We start from the raw sequence: 23,319 nt of genomic DNA, 5'->3' as shown, positions 1-23,319 counted from the left end.
TAAAGCAGAGATAAATGGAATAGAAAATAAAACAAAACAAAAAACCACAATAGAATCAGCAAAACCAAAAGTTGGTTCTTTGGAAACATTAATAAAATAAACCTTTAGCTAGACTGAGAAAGAAAAAGGATACAAATAACAAAACTCAGGAAGTTCCAGAAGATGGCATGGGAGTAGGCAGGCAGGGCTCAACTCTCTCACAAAAGCAGTGGAGAGAGGGCCAGAAGCTGGGGACCTGCTTGGGGGTCAGCAGACCGAGGCAGCGCGGCACAGCCCCCAGGAGGGCGAGGGGCAGAGACAACCTGGAGCAACCACCACGAGTCCCTAAACTTCCACGGCAGCTGGGAAAGAAGGCGTGCAGCCTGGATAAAACCTGTGCCCACTGCAGCCAACAGAAAGGGGAACAGACATCTTCCTTCCTGGGAAAAGGGAGGGTGCAGTGGAGGGGGGAGAGTGGCCAATAGAGCCTTCTTGAATCTTGGCTCTGGCCAGACCAGAAACACAGGCAAGCAGAGGTTGAAACACCTCCATGAAAGGTTTGCCAACGAGCACCATCTGCTGGCCAGCTGGGAAACTGCAATGAGGAAAAATTACTTTTAGGTCTCTCTTTAGTCTCAACTCCTGGAAGAAAATCTGTACCCTATTAGTGAGTCCCTGGCCCACTTTGATAACTTAAGCTGGAATGTTTTGTTTTATTTTATTTTGTAAAAGAATTATTTTATTTATTTCAACCCCCTCATTGTTTTGTGCTCACTGTCTGCTCTCTGTTCATCTTCTTTTTTAAGGAGGCACTAGGAACCGAACCCAGGACCTCCCATGCGGAAGGGAGACATCTAATCACTTGAGCCACCTCTCTTCCCTGTTTGTTGTGTCTCTCATTATGTTTCCTCGCCGTGTCTATTCATTGTGTCATTTTGCTGTATCATCTTGTATCATCTTATTGTATCAGTTTGCCACATCAGCCTATCTAGTCAGCTCGCTGCATGATTTTGTTATATCCTCTTGTTGCATCAGCTTGCTGTCTTTCTTGTTGTCTTTAGGAAGCGCTGAGAACCAAACGTAGGACCTCCCATGTGGTAGGTGGGCACCCAGCTGCTTGAGCCACATCTACTTCCCAAGCTGGGCAATTTTAAAGACTCATAGTAAGTTGAACCAAAAATCAGAGAGCTGTGGGGGGAAAATAAACAACAAGGCAAGAGAGAGAACTTGACCATCCAAGTAAATTCAGATGCCTAGACATCAGCAAAAAATTAGAAGCCATATTAGGAAAGAGAAAGAGATGGTCCACCAAAAGAACAAACCATATATCCTGACAAGATACAGGATTTACAACAACTAATCAATGATAATCACACAAATCTCCTAAGTCAGTTCAAAGAATTGAAGGAAAATATGACTAACAAGATAAAGGATATGAAGAAGTTGCTGGGGGAAGTGGATGTGGCTCAAGCAGTTCAGTTCTTGCCTACCACATGGGAGGTTCCAGGTTTGGTTCCTAGGGCCTCCTAGAGAACACCAGCAAGACAGTGAGCTGGCACGATGGGCAGGCGCAGAAAGCTGATGCAACAACATGACACGACAAGGAGACACCAAGAGGAAAGACAATGGGAGACACAACAAAGCAGGAAGCTGAGGTGGCTCAAGTGATCAAGCGCCTCTCTCCCACATGGGAGGTCCCAGGTTCAGTTCCTGGTGCCTCCTAAAGAGAAGATGTGTAGACACAGAGAGCATACAGTGAATGGACAGAGAGCATACAGCAAGTGCAAACAACAAGGTGGGGGAAATGAATAAAATAAATCTTTAAAAAAAAAGAAGAAGAAGATGGGTGAGCATAAAGAACAATTTGAAAGCCTGCAAAGAAAGATAACGGCTTACGGGAATGAAAGACACAATGGATGAGATTAAAAAATGCACTAACAGCATTTTAGATGCACTAACCGCAGATTTGAATTAATGGAATACAGAATTAGTGATAGTGAAGACAGAACATCTGAACTTGAAGACAGGAGAACACAAAGAGAAAAGAATGGATAAAATAGAGCAGGGTCTCAGAATTGAATGACAATGCAAAACACACAGACATGTTATTAATGTCCCAGAAGGGGAAGAGAATAGAAAAGGTACAGAAAGAATATTTGAGGAAATAATGACTGAAAACTTCTCAACTTTATGAAAGACATATATATCAATATCCAAGGACAACACATCCCAAAGAGAATAAATAGGAGCAGACATAAATGAGATGCATACTATTCAGAATGACACATATCAGATATAAAGAAAGAATTCTGAAAGCAGCAAGAGAAAAGCAAAGCATCACATACAAGGGAACCTCTTTAAGATTAAATGCCATTATAGAACCCATTCTTGATGGATATTGGCAAACCAGTCCCTTTTTCCTCCTAAATGTATGAATGTATTTCACAATTTTTGTTTTTCCCAATTAAAACTGGAAACCTAAAAAAAAAAAAAAGATTAAATGCTGACCTCTCAGAGAAACCATGGAGGTAGGAAGAAAATGGTATGATGTATTTAAGGTACTGAAAGAGAAAAACTGCCAGCCAAGAATTCTGTATCTGACAAAACTGTCCTTCAAAAATGTGGGTGAGTTTAAAGTCTTCACAGACAGACAAAAACTGGGAGAATATGTTACCAGAAGACCAGAATTACAAGAGCTACTAAAAGGAGTGCCACAGCCTGAAGGGAAAAAACAAGGATAGGAGACTTGGAGAAGAGTGTATAAATGAAGATTATTAGGAAGGGTAAAAGGACAGACAATAATAAGATATATGACAATGGAAAGACACAGGATAAAATGGACAAAGTAAGTATTGCCTTTACAGTAAGAAGATTGAATGCTTTTTTTTAGAAGATTGAATGTTAATGGCTTGAAACTTCCCAGTCAAAAGACACTGACTGATAGAATGGACAAATAGTGGAAATCAGAAATGAAAAGCAAGACATTACTATAGATCCCAATGATATAAAAAAGGACTATAGTGGATACTGTGAACAACTGTATGCCAATAAATTTGATATCCAGTGTGAAATGGACCAATTCTTAGAAACACACAAACTGCCTACATTGACTCAAGAAGAAATAGAAGATTTTAACAAACCAATTATTAGTAGAGAGATGGAATCAGTCACCAAAAACCTCTGAACAAAGAAAAGCCCAAGACCAGATGGCTTCACAGAATTCTACCAAACATTCCAAGAAGACTTAACTCCAGTTCTGTGCAAATGCTTCCAATAAATTGCAGAGGTGGGAACATTCCCTAATTCCTTCTATGAGGCCAAGATCCCCCTCATACCAAAGCCAGATGAAGATACCACAAGAAAAGATAACTACAGGTCAATATCTCTTATGAATATAGATTTAAAAATCCTCAACAAGATACTAGCAAACAGAATCCAACAACATTTTAAAAGAATTAATACACCATGATCAAGTAGGATTTATTCCTGGTATGCAAAAATATTTCAACATAAGAAAATCAATTAGGCAGCAGACTTGGCCCAGTGGTTATGGCGTCCATCTACCACATGGGAGGTCCGTGGTTCAAACCCTGGGCCTCCTTGACCCGTGTGGAGCTGGACCATGCACAGTGCTGATGCATGCAAGGAGTGCCGTGCCACGCAGGGGTGTCCCCCTTGTAGGGGAGCCCCACATGCAAGGAGTGCGCCCCGTAAGGAGAGCTGCCCAGCGCGAAAGAAAGTGCAGCCTGCCCAGAAATAGTGCCACTGACACGGAGAGCTGACACAACAAGATGACGCAACAAAAAGCAACAGATTCCTGTGCCGCTGACAACAACAGAAACAGACAAAGAAGACACAGCAAATAGACACAGAGAACAGACAACCGGGGTGGGGGGAAAAGGGAGAGAAATAAATAAATCTTCAATAAAATGACTAAAAAAAAATCAATTAATGCAATACACCAAATTAACAGAATGAAGGGGAAAAAACCCATATGATCATCTTAATCAATGCAAAAAAGTCATTTGACAAAATACGGTACCCTTTCTTGACAAAAAACATTTAGAACCCTAGGAGTAGAAAGGAACATCCTCAACATGATAAAGGCATTTATAAAAAGCCCACAGCTAATATCCGACTTGACGTGACGTTTTTCTCTAAGATCAGGAGCAAGACAAGGATGCCCACTGTCACCACTGTTACTCAACGTTGTACTGGAAGCTCTTTCTAAAGCAGTTAGGCAAGAAAAAAAAATAAAAGGCATCCACATTGGAAAGAAAAAAGTATACTTTCACTATTTATAGACGATATTCTATATATAGGAAATCCTGGAAAATCCACAGCAAAGTTCCTGGAGCTAATAAAAGAATTCAGCAAAGTAGCAAGGTACAAGATCACCCAATAAACAGTAGGGTTCTATATATAAGTAGTGAACAATCAGAAGAAGAAATCAAGGGAAAAAATTCCATTCACAAATAGCAACTAAAATATTCAGATATCTAGGAATAAATCTAATCAAGGATGTAAAGAACCTCTATAAAGAAAACTACGAAACATTGCTGAAAGAAATTAGACATAAATAAATGGAAAGATATTCTGTGTTCATGGATTGGAACACTATATATTATTAAGATATCAGTACTACCCAGAGCAATTTATAGATTCAATGCAATCCCAATCAAAATTCCAACAACCTTCTTTGCAGAAATGGAAAAGCCATTCATCAAATCAATATGGAGGGGTAAAGGGTCCTAAATAGCTAAAGCCATCTTTTTTTTTTTTTTTTAAAGATTTTATTTCTCTCCCCTCCCCCCACCCCCCTTGTCTACTCTCTGTGTCCATTCGCTGTGTGTTCGTGTTTGCTTGTATTCTTGTCAGGCGGCCCTGGGAATCTATGTCTTTTTGTTGTGTCATCTTCCTACATCAGCTCTCCCTGTGTCCAGGGCCAGTCCTAAGTAGGCTGCGCTTTTTGTGTGTGGCGGCTCTCCTTGCGTGGTGCACTCCTTGCACGTGGGGCACCCCAACATGGGGGGCACCCCTGCATGGCACGGCACTCCTTGCATGTGGCAGCACTGCACATGGGCCAGCTCACCACACGGATCAGGAGGCCCTGAGGATTAAACCCAGGACCTCCTATATGGTAGGCGGATGCTCTATCAGCTGAGCCACATCTGCTTCCTGCTAAAGCTGTCTTGACAAAGAAGAATGAAGTTGGAGGACTCATACTTCCCAATCTTAAAGTTTATCACAAAGCCACAGTAATCCAAACAGCATAGTAATGGCACAAGGACAGATACATAGCCAGTGCAATAGAATTAGGAGCTCAGAAATAAATCCTCACATTTATGGACAACTGATTTTTTTTTTTAAAGATTTATTTATTTCCCCACCCCACGTTGTCTGCTCTCTATGCCCATTCTCTGTGTGTTCTTTCTGTGTCTGTCTGTATTCTCATTAGGTGGCTCTGGGAACCGATCCTGGAACCTTCCAGAGTGGGAGAGAGGCGATCATTCTCTTGTGCCACCTCAGCTCCCTGTTCCACTACGTCTTCTTGTCTCTCCTCTGTGTCTCTTGTTGGGTCATCTTGCTGTGCCAGCTCTCTGCTGTCAGCCAGCACTCCTGCTCAGGGTGGTGGTCCTGCCTGGACCAGCACACTGTGTGGGCCAGCTCAGTGCATGAGCCAGCTTGCCTTTACCGGGAGGCCCTGGGTATCAAACCTTGGACTTCCTATATGGTAGACAGGAACCCAGCTGCTTGAGCCACATCTGTTTCCCCCAACTGATTTTTGGCGAGGTGGCAAAGACCACTGAATTTGGAAAGAATAATCTCTTCAGCAAATGGTGCTGGGAAAACTGGATTTCCATTTGTAAACAAACAAAAAAAGGACCTGCACCTAACATCATCTACAAAAATCAACTCTATACGGGAAGAAAACATAGGGAAGCATCTTCAGGAGTTTGTGTTAGGCAGTGGTTTCTTTGACTTTACACCCAAAGCAAGAGCAGCAAAAGAAAAAGTTGATAAATGGGTGTGTTAGTCAGCCAAAGGGGTGCTTATGTAAAATACCAGAAATTGGTTGGTTTTCATACAGGTTATTTATTTAAGGTAGGAGCTTACGGTTACCGGGCCATAAAGCATAAGTTACTTCCCTCACCAAAATCTTATTTCCACATGTTGGAGCAAGATGGCTGCCAGCATCCACCAGGGTTCAGGCTTCCTGGGTTCCTCTGGGCTCAGCTCCTCTGTTTGCTCGAACAAGGTCAGCTGTAGTCTGAGGCTCTCTAGGCTTTGTCTCTCCACAAGGTCCGCTGTAGACTATCAGGCAAACGGCTCTCTCTCTCTCCACAGGGTTTCTGCCGTGTCTAAGGAGCTGTCTCTATTCCTCTGTGTTCTTCTCCTGGCTCGGGTCCTCGCTTCCCGGGGCTTGCTTCTCTTTCCTCTGTGTGCTGAGTTCCCGGGGCTCTCGCTCAAGACTTCAGCATCAAATTTTAAATCAAAACTCCAACATCAAAATCTCCCAACTCTGTCCTTTGCCATGCCTTTTATCTGTGAGTCCCCACCTACCAAAGGGCGGGGACTCAACACCCTACTGATATGGCCCAGTCAAAGCCCTAATCATAATTTATTTATTTATTTTTAAAGATTTATTTATTTAAACCCCCCCCCCAGCCTGTTGTCTGTTCTCTGTGTCTATTTGCTGCATCTTGTTTCTTTGTCCGCTTCTGTTGTCGTCAGCAGAACGGAAGTGTGGGCGGCGCCATTCCCAGGCAGGCTGCACTTTCTTTCGCACTGGGCAGCTCTCCTTACGGCTGCACTCCTTGCCTGTGGGGCTTCCCCACACGGGGGACACCCCTGCGTGGCAGGGTGCTCCTTGCGCGCATCAGAACTGCGCATGGGCCAGCTCCACATGGATCAAGGAGGCCCGGGGTTTGAACCGCAGACCTCCCATGTGGTAGACGGACGCCCTAACCACTGGGCCAAGTCCGTTTCCCCCTAATCATAATTTAATCACACCCAGGTACAGACCAGTTTACAAACATAATCCAGTATCTATTTTTGGAATCCATAACTATATCAAACTGCTACAATGGGACATCATCAAAATAAAAATTTTTGTTCCTCAAAGGACTTTACCTTGAAAGTAAAAAGACAACCTATACAATGGGAGAAAATATTTGAAAACTACATATCCGATGAAGGATTAATTTCCAGTGTAGACAAAGAAATCCTTAACATGAAGAAGACAACCAAATTAAAAACTGGGCAAAAGACTTGAACAGGCATCTCTCCAAGAAGATATACAAATAGCCAGAAAGCACATGAAAAGATGCTCAACATCATTAGCCATCAGTGAAGTCCAAATCAAAACCAAAATGAGATACCATTTCACCCCTGTTAGAATGGCTGCTATTTTAAAAAAAGAAAAAGAAAATAACAAGTGTTGGAGAGGATGCAGAGACACAGGAACACTCATCATTGCTGGTGGCAGTGTGAAATGGTGGTTCCTCAGAAAGTTAAGTATAGACCTACCTTGTGACCCAGCAATCCTACTACTAGGCTCAGGGTCTCCCAGGCTGGAATCACGGTGTCAGCTGAGGCTCGCCTGGGGTGGATCTGTCTCCAGGTCACTCCCAAGGCTGTTGTAGGTCCTGGCAGGCCACTGCTCTGAGGAGGTGGCCAAAGGCCCCGCAATTCATTGCCACGTGGGCCTCTCCAGAGCAGACCACAACATAGCAGCTGTCAGTGATGAATCAGAGAGAAAACTCACAATCTTTTGTAGCCTAAACTCAGAACTTTTGCGGACTTCTGTTTGCATGAACAAGTCATTGGGTCCAGCCCCTTTTCAAGAGGCTCGGTGAGCACCTGGAAGGGGAGCTACTGGGGTCATCTTGGAAGGCTGCCTACCACTGCCTCTGTCTAGTTAGGGTCCTTCTTCCGTGCCCGGCGGCACCTAGAATCCATTGGCCTTTGTGCATCCTCCGTCACCCACTGAGGATACCACGTGTTGTGTCCTGGTGTAGGGATTCTGATGGGGTCTGGCATACTGAGTGGTGGGCCCCACCCACAGCCTCTCTACCTTCTTAGGGCCCAGCCTGCATCTGCATTCTCGTTTGCCAGAGATTCTCTCCAGAACAGGAGCCCTGAGGTGCTGGAGAATTCTCGCCCTCTAAGAGCAGCCCTCAGCCTGTGGCTGCAGGAGTTGGTGTGTGAATACCTGGTCCTCTAATCTCTCACGTGGAATTACTCCGCCAAGTCCTGTCCCCCACAGATCACTTGCTCCATAGCGCACCCTTCGTTGACTGCCTGCCTTCCCTGCTTCTGTCCCCCTCTCCTCCCCATGTTTCCTGTATTTCCCAAATCACTTACCTCTGTGTGCTTCTGAGGGAGCCCAAACTAAGACAGCTGAGTGACAAGGGTTAGGTAAATGCCTACTGAATACCCCCCATAAGAGAATTTTGATGCCCAGAAGGTGGAGGTTGAGGGCATGTATATCGGAGGATGAGTTGATCCAGCTGCATTAATATCTGAACCACGATTGTGAAAGAGTTGGGAAGAGGTGTAGCGTTCCGTAGGATTTCAGCAGGGGTGAGTCAAGAGTGGCCAGTGGGAGGGGGCCCGGGAATGGGCCTCTGCGTGAAGCTGTCTCTGGGCAGCTTGTCGCCCACTAGCGCCAGGGCAGTGTGTTGTCTGGGAGCTGCTCTTCAGCAGCTGGGTCATCCAGGCTCCTCAGACTGCCCAACCGTGGGCTGGGTTTGGGGAAGAAGGCAAAGTGGCTGAGGCCTCTGTCCCCAGAGCCTCTGCTAAGACAGTATCCTGAGCGTAAACGTCACTGGCTTCGATGGCTGCTTCAGGGTGTTCCCTTGGGCCCTGGCTGTGCTGGTTCAGCATCTTGGACCCTGCAGGGCAGTAACAAGGGTGGAGCCATTTGGTAGCTGGCTAGCCTTCCCTTCCTACCCACGCCCTTTGGAGCTCCTGATTCTGGCACAGGCATCAAGAATGTCACTTGTCCCTCAGCTGGGCACAAGTGCCTTCATCTGCACCTCACTGAGCATCACTGCTCTGGACAGTTGTAGCAGTTTGATATGGTTATCAATTCCAAAAATAGATATTGGATTATGTTTGTAGTCTGGTCTATACCTGGGCCTGATTAAGTTATGATTAGGGCTTTGATTAGGCCCTGTCATTAAGACATTGAATCCCTTCCCCTTGGTGGGTGGGGACTTGCAGATAAAAGGCATGGCAAAGGACAGAGTTGAGGGTTTCTGATGTTGGAGTGTTATTTTTTAAAAAGATCTATTTATTTATTTATTTATTTCTCTCCCCTTCCCCCCCTCCTGCCCCAGTTGTCTGTTCCCTGTGTCTATTTGCTGCGTCATCTTTGTCCGCTTCTGTTGTTGTCAGTGGCATGGGAATCTGTGTTTCTTTTTGTTGCGTCATCTTGTGTCAGCTCTCCGTGTGTGTGGCACCATTCCTGGGCAGGCTACACTTTCTTTCACGCTGAGCGGCTCTCCTTACGGGGTGCACTCCTTGCGTGTGGGGCTCCCCTACACGGGGGACACCCCTGCGTGGCAGGGCACTCCTTGTGCACATCAGCACTGCACGTGGGCCAGCTCCACACGGGTCAAGGAGGCCCAAGGTTTGAACCTTGGACCTCCCATGTGGTAGATGGACGCCCTAACCACTGGGCCAAGTCTGCCGCCTGATGTTGGAGTTTTGATGTTGGAGTTTGATGCTGGAGTCCTAGAAAGTCAGCACATAGAGGAAAGAGAAGCAAGCCCCGGGAAGAGAGGACCTGAGCCAGGAGAAGAACACAGAGGAATAGAGATGGCTCCTTAGACATGGCAGAAACCCCAGGGAGAGAGACAGAGCCGTTCACATGAGAGTCTACAGCTGACCTTGTGGAGAAAACAGAGGAGCTGAGCCCAGAGGAACCCAGGAAGCCTGAACCCTGGTGGATGCTGGCAGCCATCTTGCTCCAACACTTGAAAATAGACTTTGATGAGGGAAATAACTTACTCTCTATGACCTGGTGTCTGTAAGCTCCTACCCCAAATAAATACCCTTTATAAAAGCCAGCCAGTTTCTGGTACTTTGCATCAGCACCCCTGTCTTGAGCTGAATGGCCCTGCGCCCTCAGGATCATCGGGTTGCCCTTCCATCTCAGTTACTCATGAGCTTTGGTTAAAATCCAGACGGCTCAGGCAGGCTTCCTCCCGGCACACCTCTCCTTCAGCTGTGATTTCCACTGCTCCCCGACAGGAATCCTTGTCTGCCCTCTCACTGCACCCTGCTGCTCAGATGCCTTCCCTGCCCCCTCCCACCAAGTCAGTGCCCTGTCCTTGGGGCCCCCACTCAACTCCCCCCCCAGCTAGAAACCCTGCCACAACTGGCTGGTTCCTCCCATTTGGGCGCTCTTTCCCATGTCCGTCACTGGAAGTTGCTTGCCTGCTACACCAGTGGACACTTGTGCCCCTAAGTGCCTGTGGTAAGCAGTACACTGCTAACGAATGGCAGGTTCTAGTAAGAAAAGCATGTGGTGTCCTCACGCCACGACTGCAGTCCTGGGCCCTGAGGCAGCCGGCTCCGGGCCTGCTGCAGGGGCGCCGAGCCCTGTCCTTGCTTCTCACTGGTCGGAGGGTTCCCCACCTGCTTGTTCCCAGTACTCGTAGCTAGTACCCAGTGGCTCTGCGCACTGCACGGTGAGGTGGGGTCACGCTCACGGTGAGGGTGCGCAGTGTGCAGGGTCTCTCGCTGCAGGGTGACTGGCTTCCCTCTCACAATGAGAAAATCGACATCTGGAGAGTTCAGAGTATTCCCAAGGTCATTCAGTTGGAGAGATGGGATTTAAATTTGGTCTTTTGAGCTTCAAAAGCCTCTGCCGTGAATGTGGCAAAACCCAGGTCAGGAAGATGTCCCCTTTTGGGAGCTTCTGGTCTGCTGCAGAGGCGGCAGCTTTTCTCTGAAGGGCTAGCTGGTAAATAGTTTTTTCTCTAGGGCAGCCATTTCTGTTGCAGCCACTCAAGTTGTAGCCTGAAAGCAGCTGTAGACGATACCTAAAGGCACGCATGTGGCTGTGTTCCAGGAGGATTTTATTTAGGAAAACAGCTGCCAAGGCTGATGTGGCCTGTGGGCCGTGGTGTGCCACCCCCGGTCTGTCGGGAGATGTAGAGAAGTGCTTCCTCATTGGCCGCGTGTTCTGCTGCAGTCTTCGACTCTGAAGGCTTGGCCCTCTGGCCCCGTGGTGTTCTGCCCCTCGGGCTGCTCAGGAAATGACTGGGTCGGGGGCTCTGCTTCCCCCGTGCTGAGCTGACCTCTGTCCACCCCCCATCATTTCTTCTGCAGTATGTGGGTGCCCCCGTGGCCTATATCCAGCAAATATTTGTGAAGTCGTCAGTATCTCCCTGGCACAAGAACCTCCTGGCAGTAGATGTGTTTCGCTCGCCTCTGTCCTGGGCATTCCAGCTGGTGGAAGAGATCCGAAACCACGTGTTGAGAGACAGGTACCCCAGCTTCCCACTGTGTGTAAGGGACAGTCAGTCCTCAGCCCTCACTGGGCAGTGGGAAGGGTGGGAAGGGTGGTGGGCGAGCCAGCCTTGCATTTCTTGGTATCCTGTGGGCCCGCTGTCGCTGCTTCCCCTGACCTGTGCTGGTCTGTCATCAGAGTCTCAGAGTAGGTGGTCCCTGGGAGTCCGGGACGCCATCTTGGTGAACTACGTGAGTCACTGGCTGGGGCTGTGCGTTCTCCCGTAACGCCCACACTTGCCTCTCAGAGGTGGGCAGGCTTGGGCTCCAGATGCACTGTGAAGGTCAGGCAGCCTCATGGCTTGGTCATGGCCTGCCTGCAGGAGCTTGGCCCTGCTGCCCTAACCTTCAGGCTCTCTGGCGATGTGAGGGAGCCAGATACAGGGCACGTAGGAACCTGGCGACAGAGAGGACCCTGTCGTATGGGGCCTCGTCCTGTCTCCTGCACAGCTCTGGGACTAGCAGCCTGGAAGAGGTGTGCCTGCAGGTGACCGACCTGCTGCCAGGCCTCAGGAAGTTCCGGAGCCTGCTTCCTGAGCATGGGTGCCTTTTACTGTCCCCTGGGAACTTCTGGCAGAATGACTGGGAGCGCTTCCATGCTGATCCTGACATCATCGGGACCATCCACCAGCACGAGCCCAAAACCCTGCAGACCTCAGCCACACTCAAAGGTGTGTCCCCAGAGCACGCGCGCCTCTGGTCCCCTCCCCTGCTCTGAAGGGCTCAGGCAGATCAGGAGTTGCCACTTGTTTCTAAGAGTCGGGTGGCGAAGGGCTCAGGGTCCTTGGTGGCTCTGCAGCGGCTGCCATTCCTTCGTCAGCATCCGCTGGGGTGTTTTGCTGTCCTTCTGTCTGCAGACTTGCTGTTTGGCGTTCCTGGGAAGTACAGTGGGGTGAGCCTGTACGCCAAGAAGAGGATGGTCTCGTACACCATTACCCTGGTCTTCCGGCACTACCACGCCAAGTAAGACGGCCAGCGCTCTGGGCTCCTGGTGCCCGCGGGCAAGTGAGATGGTCGGCGCTCTGGGCTCCTGACTGCCCGGTGGGCTGGCGTGGGGCTTGGCGTAGCCACTGTTCTGTGTTTCATAATGTCCTCTGGGAACCCGAAGAGTTTTTGGGCCTCCTGTTTACATGCTTACATTCTTTAGACTGGAGAATGCTGTCTGCTTGGATTTAAGTGGGGTTGACCTGGCAGTTGGTCAGATCACTTAAAGCGGGGCTGGTAAATTCAGCGTCCTTTGCCTCCACTGCCCTGCGCTAAGGTCCATGCTGGTTACTGCTGAGCGTGGCCTCAGCCTTCCCAGCAGAGCACTGCAGGCAGATCCTGCAAAGGCAACTCTGCCAACTTTGCGATTCTTCCACTACCCCTGAAGACCGTAGAAAAGCACCTGCAACCAAGGTGGAGAGGCCCTGATGGACCCTCCTTCCAGGGATTTTCTTCTGGACCAAGAGGGACCCATTTACCCATTCCCGCCCCACAACCAGGTTCTTGGGTAGCCTGCGCGCCCGCCTGATGCTGCTGCACCCTAGTCCCAACTGCAGCCTCCGGGCGGAGAGCCTGGTCCATGTGCACTTCAAAGAGGAGATCGGCATCGCTGAGCTCATCCCCCTCGTGACCACCTACATCATCCTGTTTGCCTACATCTACTTCTCCACGCGTAGGTGCACTATTTGCCTACGTCTGCTTCTCCACGCGTAGGTCCACAGCCGGCAGGCTGGGGCTTGCTTCAAGTGGAGCAGGCATTTCCCCGTCATTCTCTTCCCTGCCTCTGGAGGTGGCTTGGGGCAGGGAAATAGCTCACACCCATGGGGGTCTCGGGCTTGGGTGGGGACATGTTCCTCTTCTTGAGTTGAGATGCCTCGTGGCCATGCAGCTGGGAAGCGCACGTACTGCCCTTTCTTTCGGCTAAAGCAGGAGTCTCCCTTCCTTGGTTCTCAGGGCCCAGGAGCTCAGTTGAGGGCTTGTGTGGGTGGCTGGGCGAGGTGCTGCCCTGACGTGCCCTCTCTGCCTTCCAGGCAAGATCGACATGGTCAAGTCCAAGTGGGGGCTGGCCCTGGCCGCTGTGGTCACGGTGCTGAGCTCGCTGCTCATGTCCGTGGGGCTCTGCACTCTCTTTGGCCTGACGCCCACACTCAATGGCGGGTGAGTCCCCCGCAGGCTCCACTGGGCGCAGGGTGGACCCTCAGGCCAGACGGCCTTGCACATCTGGGCCCCTGGTCTGCCCTGGACTGGACACTCGCCGTCACTGCATGTCTTCACGGTGTTAATTTTGACATCTCTAAGTTACCTGGCTTGTGTCGTCTGTGTGTAGAAGTGTGTGGCTATGGGTGTATTATATGGGCATGTATTTGTATATGTGTACACATAAGTCTATTCGTGGACACGTATGCAAGTGTTTCTGTGTTACAGATACATGTACATGTACATACTCCTTCTTGGTGGCTTAAGCCATAGATGCATGTGAGAAAGAGAAGGGTATATTTCTTCCCATTTTCACTATTAAAGCATTTACATGGCTGATAAAGAAGGGCATCTTAGAGTAGGCGTTTTAAAAGATCCAGCCCCCCGTCATTAGGCCTTCTTCACTGCTGTTCGCTTCCCCTTGTCGTGTGTGTCCGAGTCCTGACCTGGAAGTGCTTCTGTGGGTTGTGCCCGGGCTTCCGTCCCCTCAGCTCGGGCTTCGCCCCGCCTGCCTCTGTGTTGGTGGCCACGAACCACCTGGCCTCTCTGCCCCCGGCTCACCAGGCTGGGTGCAGGGAAAGCAATTCTGCGTTGTTTCTGTGCATAGAACACCTGCTTGCTCTCCTGAACGTGCTGGTGTTGCACAGCCCAGCCCACAGCTGCCTGGCACGCCCCCCTCAGACCCTCACTGCCGTCTCTCCAGAGCAGAGATCGCGGCGTGGAGAACCCGGCCAGCACTGCTTGCCCGTAGACTTCTGAGTCCACAACTAGTAGTGGAAGGCTGGGTGCTAGGGTAGCTTTGTCTAAGACAGTTGCTCTTCCCCAAGCATAGCTCCTCGACAGGGTGATTAGGGCTTTAGACGGGGCTCATCCGCTTCCAGTCAGCCACGGTGCCTGGCCTGGCGTTCGACAGCAGCCGTTTCTTCTGGCCAGCACTCTGGTGAGGGAAGCACTGTGAGGGCTGTGGTCTGGCAGCCCGGCTTCCCCGGGCCGTTCTCGCGCTGTGCTAGGTGCATGGAGGCGCAAGTAGCTGATGGCCCCTGCATGAGGCTTCCCAGCCTGCCTGGGGCTCAGAGCACGCAGGCAGAGAGGCTTGGTCAGGGCGGGCAAGAAAGGTGGGGGTTCTGGCCTGTGCTTGCGGGAGGCCTCAGCAGCCCCCACTGCAGGCGGAAGCCCTCAGCAGCCCCCACTGCAGGCGGAAGCCCTCAGCAGCCCCCACTGCAGGCGGAAGCCCTCAGCCTCCAGGAGGCCCAGGCCTGTGGAGAAGCGCCCAGCACTGTCCCTCAACCTCTGTGTCCCCAGCGAGATCTTCCCCTACCTTGTGGTGGTTATTGGGCTGGAGAACGTGCTGGTGCTCACGAAGTCGGTGGTCTCGACCCCAGTGGACCTCGAGGTGAAGCTGCGGATCGCCCAAGGTAACTCGGGGCCAAGGCGGGGGGCGAGCTGCCGTGTTCCCTGAGGACATAGGGAGCCCCAGAAACATGCTTTGGCCTCTAGAATGATTCGCAGTGGGCCAGGCCCTGGCATCTTTTTTGGCACCTGCCCTGAGCAACTGTGGGGTTGCAGAAATGGACATTGTCCTGGTTCATGTGTCAGTAGGAAAACACACTGCTCTGGGCCTATGTGTTTGCCAGAGGCTTCTGTCTGGGCGGGCGCCCGGTGTTTTCCCATCTCCCCCTGCCGCACTGGCCCAGGCCCCTGGAGCTGGTCCCTTCAGAGGTGCTGTCTCCAGAGCTGCCAGCAAAGAGTGGGGGCTCCTCACCCCGTGTGTGAGGGGGTTGGAGGCAGGCTGGGTCAGTCCCGCAGGCCTGGGTGAGCTTCTGAGCGGGCCAGGCCCTGCGCTGAAGGTGGTGTCGGCCTAGGAGCTCAGCTGTGTGCATGGCAGTGCGATGGCGTGGGGCCCAGAGGCTCCCCCAGGAGGGGCTCCGGGAGAACGCAGCCAGCTCTTCTGCCCCTCAGCCTTTCTGCCATGGAGCAGGTGGGCACGCTGACAGGCTGTGCCCGGCTGGACCAGATGGGGCGTCGTGGAGGGGTAGGGCGGGTAGCACCCTGCCTCTCGCTTCTGACGGTGCCGGCCGTCGGCTCTGCAGCTCTGGCAGCAGCACCTCGGAGCCAGGCCACGGCGGGGTCTGGAGGGTTGGGGCCCTTAGAAGGAATGGCTGCTCGGAGAGCCCTCCCCACACCCCTGCCCTGCTGAGAGTCACAGTTAAGTGTGGACATCACCTCGTGTGGCAGAGGCAGTGCTGGCTGGTCCAAAGGCCCGTTGTCACCCTCCGCAGGCCTGAGCAGTGAAAGCTGGTCCATCATGAAGAACGTGGCCACGGAGCTGGGCATCATCCTCATCGGGTACTTCACCCTCGTGCCTGCCATCCAGGTGAGGCCCGGGGCTGCACTCGAGGCCGCGCCCTGGGCTGGGGCCTGGCCCGTGCGGAGCCGGTCGCCGCCTTCCCCAGCTCTGCAGCCTTCGCAGGGCACAGGCACTTGGAGCCTCTGCCGGCCAGGTGGTGGTTCCGGGGCAGAGTCACTGGCGTGCCTGGGTCAGAAGGACTCGGAGGCCCTGGCAGGGCTGCAGCTCTGCGCGCCCAGGCGAGCAGAAAGCCTTCACCCCGTCCTCCCCTTGCCTGCCCTCTTCTCTGGGCAGGAGGCAGCGTGGCAGGCTGGTGACAGGCCATGCATCAGCTCAGTCCGCTTCCCATTCCTCAGGCAGTAGCTGGTCCCCTGCTGTCCTCCCCAACCTTGGCCTTCAGCTACAGCCTCAACTGGTTCTTGGCAAAGGCCCCTCGCTCGCTGTGGGACTTGTGAGCAGAGGTGGCAGCCCGGGCTGCTGCTGGCTGTGCTAGGGGAGGAGATGGGGAAGGGGTGGCACTGTTGCCTCCTGCTGAGTTCCCCTGGGTGGTGGGCCTGCCGAGGGGCGGGCTTGAGCGGAAGGCACAAGGGCTCCAGGCTCAGTCTCCAGACAGCCCAGAGCAGTGTCTGCAGGACACAGCAGAGCTGACAGGGCCACTGCAGCAGTGTGTGCTGGATTCTGTCATCATACCCCAGATTTGAGCAGGAGACAGGCTGGCGTCTCTGGTCTCGGCATGGGCAAGGGCAGACAACTAAAGGCTGAGAAAATTCTTTGTATTGGGGAGTGAGCGACCACCCTTTTTCCGTTTCGGTGCTGAATTTAGTCCTCCCACCCCGGCTGGTCCAGTGTGTCGCTGGCCAGGGGCCTCTCCTGAGAGCCCTGAAATCAGGCCGGGCCTGGGCTCTGCTGGGTGCTGGCGGTGGGACGGTGGGGGTTTCTGAGGCTCTGTGAGGCCCTTCCTCGTCCAGCCTGGAGCTCGGCCCGAGGTCGCCCGTGGGCCCTCTTGGCCTGAGGTGTAGGGTTCTCTGCCGCCCCCTGGCGGGCGTAGCGAGCCGCTGCCCCTGGGCGCCACTCCCGGGGCGGAGCTGTGGCCTCTGCAGCCCATCCTGGAGGCTGGCGCTGCTTGCCTGGGCGCCTGGGCTGAGACCCCTTGTCCGCTCTGGTTCCAGGAGTTCTGTCTCTTTGCCGTCGTGGGCTTGGTGTCGGACTTCTTCCTTCAGATGCTGTTTTTTACCACCGTCCTGTCCATTGACATTCGCCGGATGGAGGTAGGAGAGGGCTGACCGGGGGAGCCCTGGCGAGAGGTGCAGCCTCAGGCAGGGGCAGTGACCCCACGCGGCCCCAGCGGCCCCAGTCCCGACCACGGCTCCCTTCCAGCTAGCAGACCTGAACAAGCGGCTGCCCCCCGAGGCCTGCCTGCCACCAGCCAAGCCAGTGGGCCGGCCCGCGCGCTACGAACGGCCCCACACCATCACGCTGCAGCCGTCCTCCTTCCGGAACCTGCGGCTTCCCAAGCGGCTGCGTGTCATCTACTTCCTGGCCCGCACCCGCCTGGCCCAGCGCCTCATCATGGTACCTGTCTGCCCCGCCGCCCGAGGCCCAGCACCCAGGCTCCCCTGGTGGGCACTGGCCCTGGAGGAGGGTGCGCCTCGGTCCCCGCTGGCCCCTGCAGCCCGGCCCTGGGGAGCTGCCCACCCGCTCTCCTCTTCGAGGAGATGAGCCTCTCAGGGAAAAGCAGCCCCGGGCCTCAGGTAGAGGCACCGTCGCCTCCCTGCCCTGCTTGGGGCAGCCCAGGGCGAGGCCCGGCTGGGGCCCACACCCACCCCCACCCCAGACCCGAGAGCCCAGGCTGTGGGCGGGGTGGCTCCTCCCTGGGGCCCCGCTGAGCACCCGACACCCACTGCGACACCGCTGCAGGCTGGCACCGTCGTCTGGATCGGCATCCTGCTGTACACAGACCCGGCAGGGCTGCGCACCTACCTGACCGCGCAGGTGACGGAGCAGAGCCCGCTGGGCGAGGGCGCCCTGGCCCCCATGCCGGTGCCCGGCGGCGTGCTGCCTGCCAGCCACCCGGACCCTGCCTTCTCCATCTTTCCCCCCGACGGCCCGAAGCCAGCCGAGAACCAGACATCGCCAGGGCAGCCGCCGGGGCCGGGGGGTCTGGCCGAGGGAGCCCACGTTGGCCCAGTCCCGGAGGTAACCTGGGGGCCTGAAGACGAGGAGCTTTGGAGGAAACTGTCCTTCCGCCACTGGCCGACGCTCTTCAGCTACTACAACATCACGCTGGCCAAGAGGTGAGCTGGCCGTGCCAGCACCCCTTCCTGCTCGGGTGTCAGCCCATCGGCCCGGGAAACCCCTGCCCGCTCTGGTTGCCGTAGGGAAGCCAGGGCTTTGAATTCTGCATTTTCTTACAAATAATTGAAAACAATTCTATAGGCCTGTGAGGTGGCAGCCCCTGCTGCAAGCAGTCCCACCCCGATAGAGTGGCCCTGGGGCCGTCCACCCACTCACTGCTGCCCACCCTGTGCCAGGAAGGGGGTAAGGGAGCTCTCAGCCCCCTTGGTGCCTGGTGCCTGCGAGAGAGCGGGCTTGGGCTGCCAGAGCAGGGCTGGGAGGGACTGAGCTCTGCCCCCACCCCCGGCCTGGGAGACGTCCCCAGGGGTGGTGTCAGCAGTTTCCTGAGCCTTTGTGGAAAATGGGAGGGGAGGGGGCTGTCCCACTGAGGCCCGCCCGCTGCCCGGCACCAGGTACGTCAGCTTGCTGCCGGTCATCCCTGTCACCCTCCACCTGAACCCCAGGGAGGCCCTGGAGGGGCGGCACCCGCAGGACGGCCGCAGCGCCTGGCCCCCACCGGGCCCCGCTCCCCACAGGCTCTGGGAGGCCGGCCCTGAGGGCCCCGGCGGCGCCCAGCCCCATGGGGACGTCACTCTGTACAAGTAAGGTGGCTGCGGGGCGGGCCGGCGGCGGGCAGGGGCCTGGGCACACCTCACTGCCCCGTCCCCCGGCTCAGGGTGGCGGCGCTGGGCCTGGCCTCGGGCATTATCCTCGTGCTGCTGCTGCTCTGCCTCTACCGTGTGCTCTGCCCGCGCAACTACGGGCAGCCCGGGGCCGGGCCCGGCCGGCGCAGGCGGGGGGAGCTGCCCTGCGACGACTACGGCTACGCCCCGCCCGAGACGGAGATCGTGCCCCTCGTGCTGCGGGGACACCTCATGGTAAGCAGGCGGCAGCGGGTGGCGGGGGGTGCCCAGAGCCCGGGCCCCTCTCAACGCTGTGCCCTCCGCAGGACATCGAGTGCCTGGCCAGCGACGGCATGCTGCTGGTGAGCTGCTGCCTGGCCGGCCACGTCCGCGTGTGGGACGCGCAGACCGGGGACTGCCTGACACGCATCCCGCACCCGGGGTAGGTGCAGCCCAGTGCCGGCAGCCCACCCCACACACACCCCACCCCTGCCCCACACCCCCCACACACTCCCCCACCTTACCCCGCACACCCTCATCCCCACCTACCCCCCACCCCCACATGCTCCCACCCCCTGCAGGCAGCGCCGGGACAGCGGAGGCGTCGGGGGCGGGTTTGAGGCCCAGGAGAGCTGGGAGCGGCTGTCGGATGGCGGGAAGGGCCCGGAGGAGCCAGGGGACAGCCCTCCAACACGACACCGGCCCCGGGGCCCTTCATCACTTTCCCTTTTCCGGGACCAACCGGACCTCACCTGCCTCATCGACACCAATTTCTTGGAGCAGCCTCCGCTTGGGGCCTCGGAGGCGCAGCCTGAGCCCCGGCACCGCGCCAGCTGCGGCCGCACGCGGGGGTCCCCGGGCTACGACTTCAGCCGCCTGGTGCAGCAGCTGTACCAGGAGGAGGGGCTGGCTCCTGGCCAGAGCCCAGCCCTGCGCCCAGCATCCCCTGGGCCTGCGCCACCCCAGGGCCCCGAGGACGAGGGGGCCCCTTCTCCAGAGAAGGGCTCCCCATCCCTCCCCTGGGCCCCCAGCGCCGATGGCTCCGTCTGGAGCCTGGAGCTGCAGGGCACCCTCATCGTGCTGGGGCGGAGCAGCGGCCGCCTGGAGGTGGGCAGGGGCGCAGCGGGCCTGGGGTGCTTCCCCAGCTGCCGGCAGGTGCTCATGGCGTCTGGGCTTGCAGGTGTGGGACGCCATCGAGGGGGTGCTGTGCTGCAGCAGCGAGGAGGTCTCCTCGGGCATCACCGCCCTCATCTTCCTGGACAAGAGGTGGGAGCGCCAGGTGCCTGCCTCAAGTGCAGTGTCCTCAGCCCATCCAGGGCGGGCCACACCCTCGGGCCTGTCCCCACTTGCTCCACAGGCGTGTGGCCCGGGCACTGTCTTCCTCCTTAGTGCCCAGCCCATGCCTGGGAACGAGGGTGGCAGTAGGTGACAGTAAACAAATGAACAGCGTGACACCCCCTGATCAGGAGCCGGCACATGGTGCACGTCCTGCCCGTGGGCGGCCAGTGTCCGCTGCACTCCTGTTGGCCTTTCACCGTGGACTCTTCTGGGTTCCTCGGCTGTATTTTCAGAAGAGCTCATTGTTAGGACGTGTCTTTCCTCGGTTGCTGGACGCTCCTCTTCTCCCCTGCTCCTGCTGTGGCCGCTTCTCGGCCGTGGCATGGCATTGCCAGGGCTCCCTCTGCACACACTCCCTGGGGGAGCTAAGGGGTCCCAGGCTTTGGCTCCCACCCCGAGCTGATGAACCTGGTCTGCTCCCACGACCAGATGCCTTCATTGAGCCCCTTTACCTGCCTGTTTTGGGGGCCAGGGGCAGCTCTTCGTTTCCACCCTCGGGCTACTGCCTTCACTCCCCACCGGGATTCTTGCACAGAACCTGGCTGACTGCCCTGGCCGTGCTCATCGGGTCCTCCGTGCTTGTTGGAAATCCTCCCCTGCTGCTTGCCCTTTCGGCCTCAGGGAAAGCCCAGGTGTCTCACCCTGACCTGAGGCTCCAGTGACCAGAGCCTCCCCTCCTTGCCCTCCTCCTGCCTTCCCCGGGCTGCCGTGGCCCTTCAAATGATCGGAGAGGCCACAGGCACACACTGCTTTGTACGGAAGATCTTGAACCCCACCCACTTTGAGGCTGTGGGGTCCTTGGACTAAGGTCCCCGTCCATACCTGTCAGGCTGTGCCTGGCAATTCTTGGGCGGCTCCCAGAATCTTTATTTCTTTGTGGGGAAAGAAGAAAGTGGAGTGGGAGGGGTTTGGTCCAGCTGCCTCTGCGTGAGTCTCGGTGCTGGGTGTCGACCAGGCCCTCCTGAAGCACAGCCCTGGGCCCTGCTTCCTCCAGGCTGTGCTGAGGAGCCCTTCCGGTTACTTGATTGGCTTTATCATTTACAACCTCGCATAATGCTCACAGGCACTTCGCCACCTGTGTTAACTCGGTTACCCTTCACAACCACCCTGCAAAGTGAGTGGTTGGTTATCCCCATTTTCCAGAAGGAGCAGCCGAGGCACAGGGAGGTTAACAATTAGGAGTGCCACCTGGGTTCTCTGGCTGCAGAGTTTGTTCCCTAGCACCTCGTGCTTCCCCCTTGACCATGGTCCGTCATGTCCCTTCCTGAAGCCGATTGACCCTTTCTGCTGTCCCCACATGCCCAGCTGAGGCTGGGAACCCTACAAGAGAGCCATCCTGAGAGCCGCCTCTTTTCCAGGATTGTGGCTGCTCGACTCAACGGCTCCCTGGATTTCTTCTCCTTGGAGACCCACACTGCTCTTAGCCCCCTGCAGTTCAGAGGTCAGAGGGCCTGGGGTGGGCCTGTGTCCCCGCGTGGAGTGTGGGTGAGCCCTGCCAGTGCCCTCCGGAAGCCCCTCATGGCCTCTTGTCCCCAGGGACCCCAGGGCGGGGCAGTGCTCCTGCGTCCCCCATGTACAGCAGTAGTGACACGGTGGCCTGCCGCCTGACCCACACGGTGGCCTGTGCACACCAGAAACCCATCACAGCCCTGAAGGCTGCCGCTGGGCGCCTGGTGACTGGGAGCCAAGACCACACCCTGAGGGTGAGTCCCGTAGCAGCGTCATGGGCACGGGAGGCGGCACAGGGGCGCCATCTGCTCCTTCAGGCAGAGGTTGAGGGGGTCCTGGATGAGCTCTGGAAGGCATTTCCTGGCCCAAGTGTAATTCTGGCCAGGGCCTGATGTGCACCCCGTGTCCCAGGTGTTCCGTCTGGAGGACTCGTGCTGCCTCTTCACCCTGCAGGGCCACTCGGGGGCCATCACGACTGTGTACATTGACCAGGTTAGGGGACTGCTGGACTGAGGGGAGGGCAAGAGGTGCCAGGCCTGGCTCTTGGCCCTTGACTCCTGGGAGCTGCTTTTCAAGGGAGTGGCTGGACACCCCTGCCAACAAAGGCCCCTCACCAGTGACCCAGCCCTGGGCCTGTTCCTCCAGACCATGGTGCTGGCCAGTGGAGGACAAGATGGGGCCATCTGCCTGTGGGACGTGCTGACTGGCAGCCGGGTCAGCCACATGTTTGCTCACCGAGGGGATGTCACCTCCCTCACCTGTACCACCACCTGCGTCATTAGCAGTGGCCTGGATGACCTCATCAGCATCTGGGACCGCAGCACAGGCATCAAGCTGTACTCCATTCAGCAGGTAGGCACGTTGGGGCCCCAGGACTCAGCTGTTTCAGGGAAGGGCTCAAGACGCTGAGCCTGCTGTGTCCTTGCCTCCAGGACCTGGGCTGTGGTGCAAGCTTGGGCGTCATCTCAGACAACCTGCTGGTGACCGGTGGCCAGGGCTGTGTCTCCTTTTGGGACCTAAACTACGGCGACCTGCTGCAGACAGTCTACCTGGGGAAGAACAGCGAGGCCCAGCCCGCCCGCCAGATCTTGGTGCTGGACAACGCCGCCATCGTCTGCAACTTTGGCAGCGAGCTCAGCCTGGTCTATGTGCCCTCTGTGCTGGAGAAGCTGGACTGAGGGTGCAGCACCTGAGCTCCAGCCCTCCTCTGGCCACACAGGGACCTCCCTGTTAGGCTCGGAAGGGCCAGTGCACTGGGGGAAAAAAAGCTAAGCGTTTTTTGGAAGACTATAATAAAAAAATTTTTTTTTTTATAATCACACTTGTTATGAGAATGGTGAGCTTTTTGCTCCTCCCCTCCCCCTGGAAGCTCCTACATCATTTACACACTGCAGCCCCGTGCCAGCCAGGCCTGCTTACAGCTGGTCCAGGCAGGAACTAGAAAGCAGGGGATAGCTACAGGGGGCACTGTAGGGGGGAGGACTGCAGCGGAGGTCCTCATTTCAGAGCTGGAAAACAGTGGTGGCCCCCATGTCCTAAAACCTG

At 55.3% G+C, this 23,319-nt stretch overlaps 1 protein-coding gene across 3 annotated transcripts in view; it reads left to right on the top strand.

Annotated features, from left to right (window-relative positions):
- SCAP (SREBF chaperone) overlaps nt 1–23,095 on the top strand; it is a 76,516-nt gene extending 53,421 nt beyond the window's left edge. For all 3 annotated transcript variants that reach the window (XM_058288399.2, XM_058288400.1, XM_058288404.2), the window contains exons 4-23: nt 11,323–11,480; nt 11,953–12,173; nt 12,360–12,465; nt 12,987–13,159; nt 13,518–13,644; nt 14,986–15,098; nt 15,963–16,057; nt 17,200–17,298; nt 17,408–17,602; nt 17,948–18,324; nt 18,778–18,966; nt 19,041–19,242; nt 19,314–19,429; nt 19,569–20,094; nt 20,168–20,253; nt 21,684–21,766; nt 21,862–22,028; nt 22,186–22,266; nt 22,420–22,626; nt 22,707–23,095. In XM_058288399.2, coding sequence (XP_058144382.1) covers nt 11,323–11,480; nt 11,953–12,173; nt 12,360–12,465; nt 12,987–13,159; nt 13,518–13,644; nt 14,986–15,098; nt 15,963–16,057; nt 17,200–17,298; nt 17,408–17,602; nt 17,948–18,324; nt 18,778–18,966; nt 19,041–19,242; nt 19,314–19,429; nt 19,569–20,094; nt 20,168–20,253; nt 21,684–21,766; nt 21,862–22,028; nt 22,186–22,266; nt 22,420–22,626; nt 22,707–22,952 — 3,567 coding nt within the window. In that variant the 3' untranslated portion in view covers nt 22,953–23,095. The remainder of the gene's footprint in view (nt 1–11,322; nt 11,481–11,952; nt 12,174–12,359; nt 12,466–12,986; nt 13,160–13,517; nt 13,645–14,985; nt 15,099–15,962; nt 16,058–17,199; nt 17,299–17,407; nt 17,603–17,947; nt 18,325–18,777; nt 18,967–19,040; nt 19,243–19,313; nt 19,430–19,568; nt 20,095–20,167; nt 20,254–21,683; nt 21,767–21,861; nt 22,029–22,185; nt 22,267–22,419; nt 22,627–22,706) is intronic.
- Nucleotides 23,096–23,319: the final 224 nt, after the last annotated feature.

Source organism: Dasypus novemcinctus, chromosome 26 (genome assembly GCF_030445035.2).
Source record: "Dasypus novemcinctus isolate mDasNov1 chromosome 26, mDasNov1.1.hap2, whole genome shotgun sequence".
NCBI classification, from domain to species: Eukaryota; Metazoa; Chordata; class Mammalia; order Cingulata; family Dasypodidae; genus Dasypus; species Dasypus novemcinctus.
Note: the sequence above shows the minus strand (reverse complement) of the source record. Positions and strands in the feature narration are given on the sequence as shown.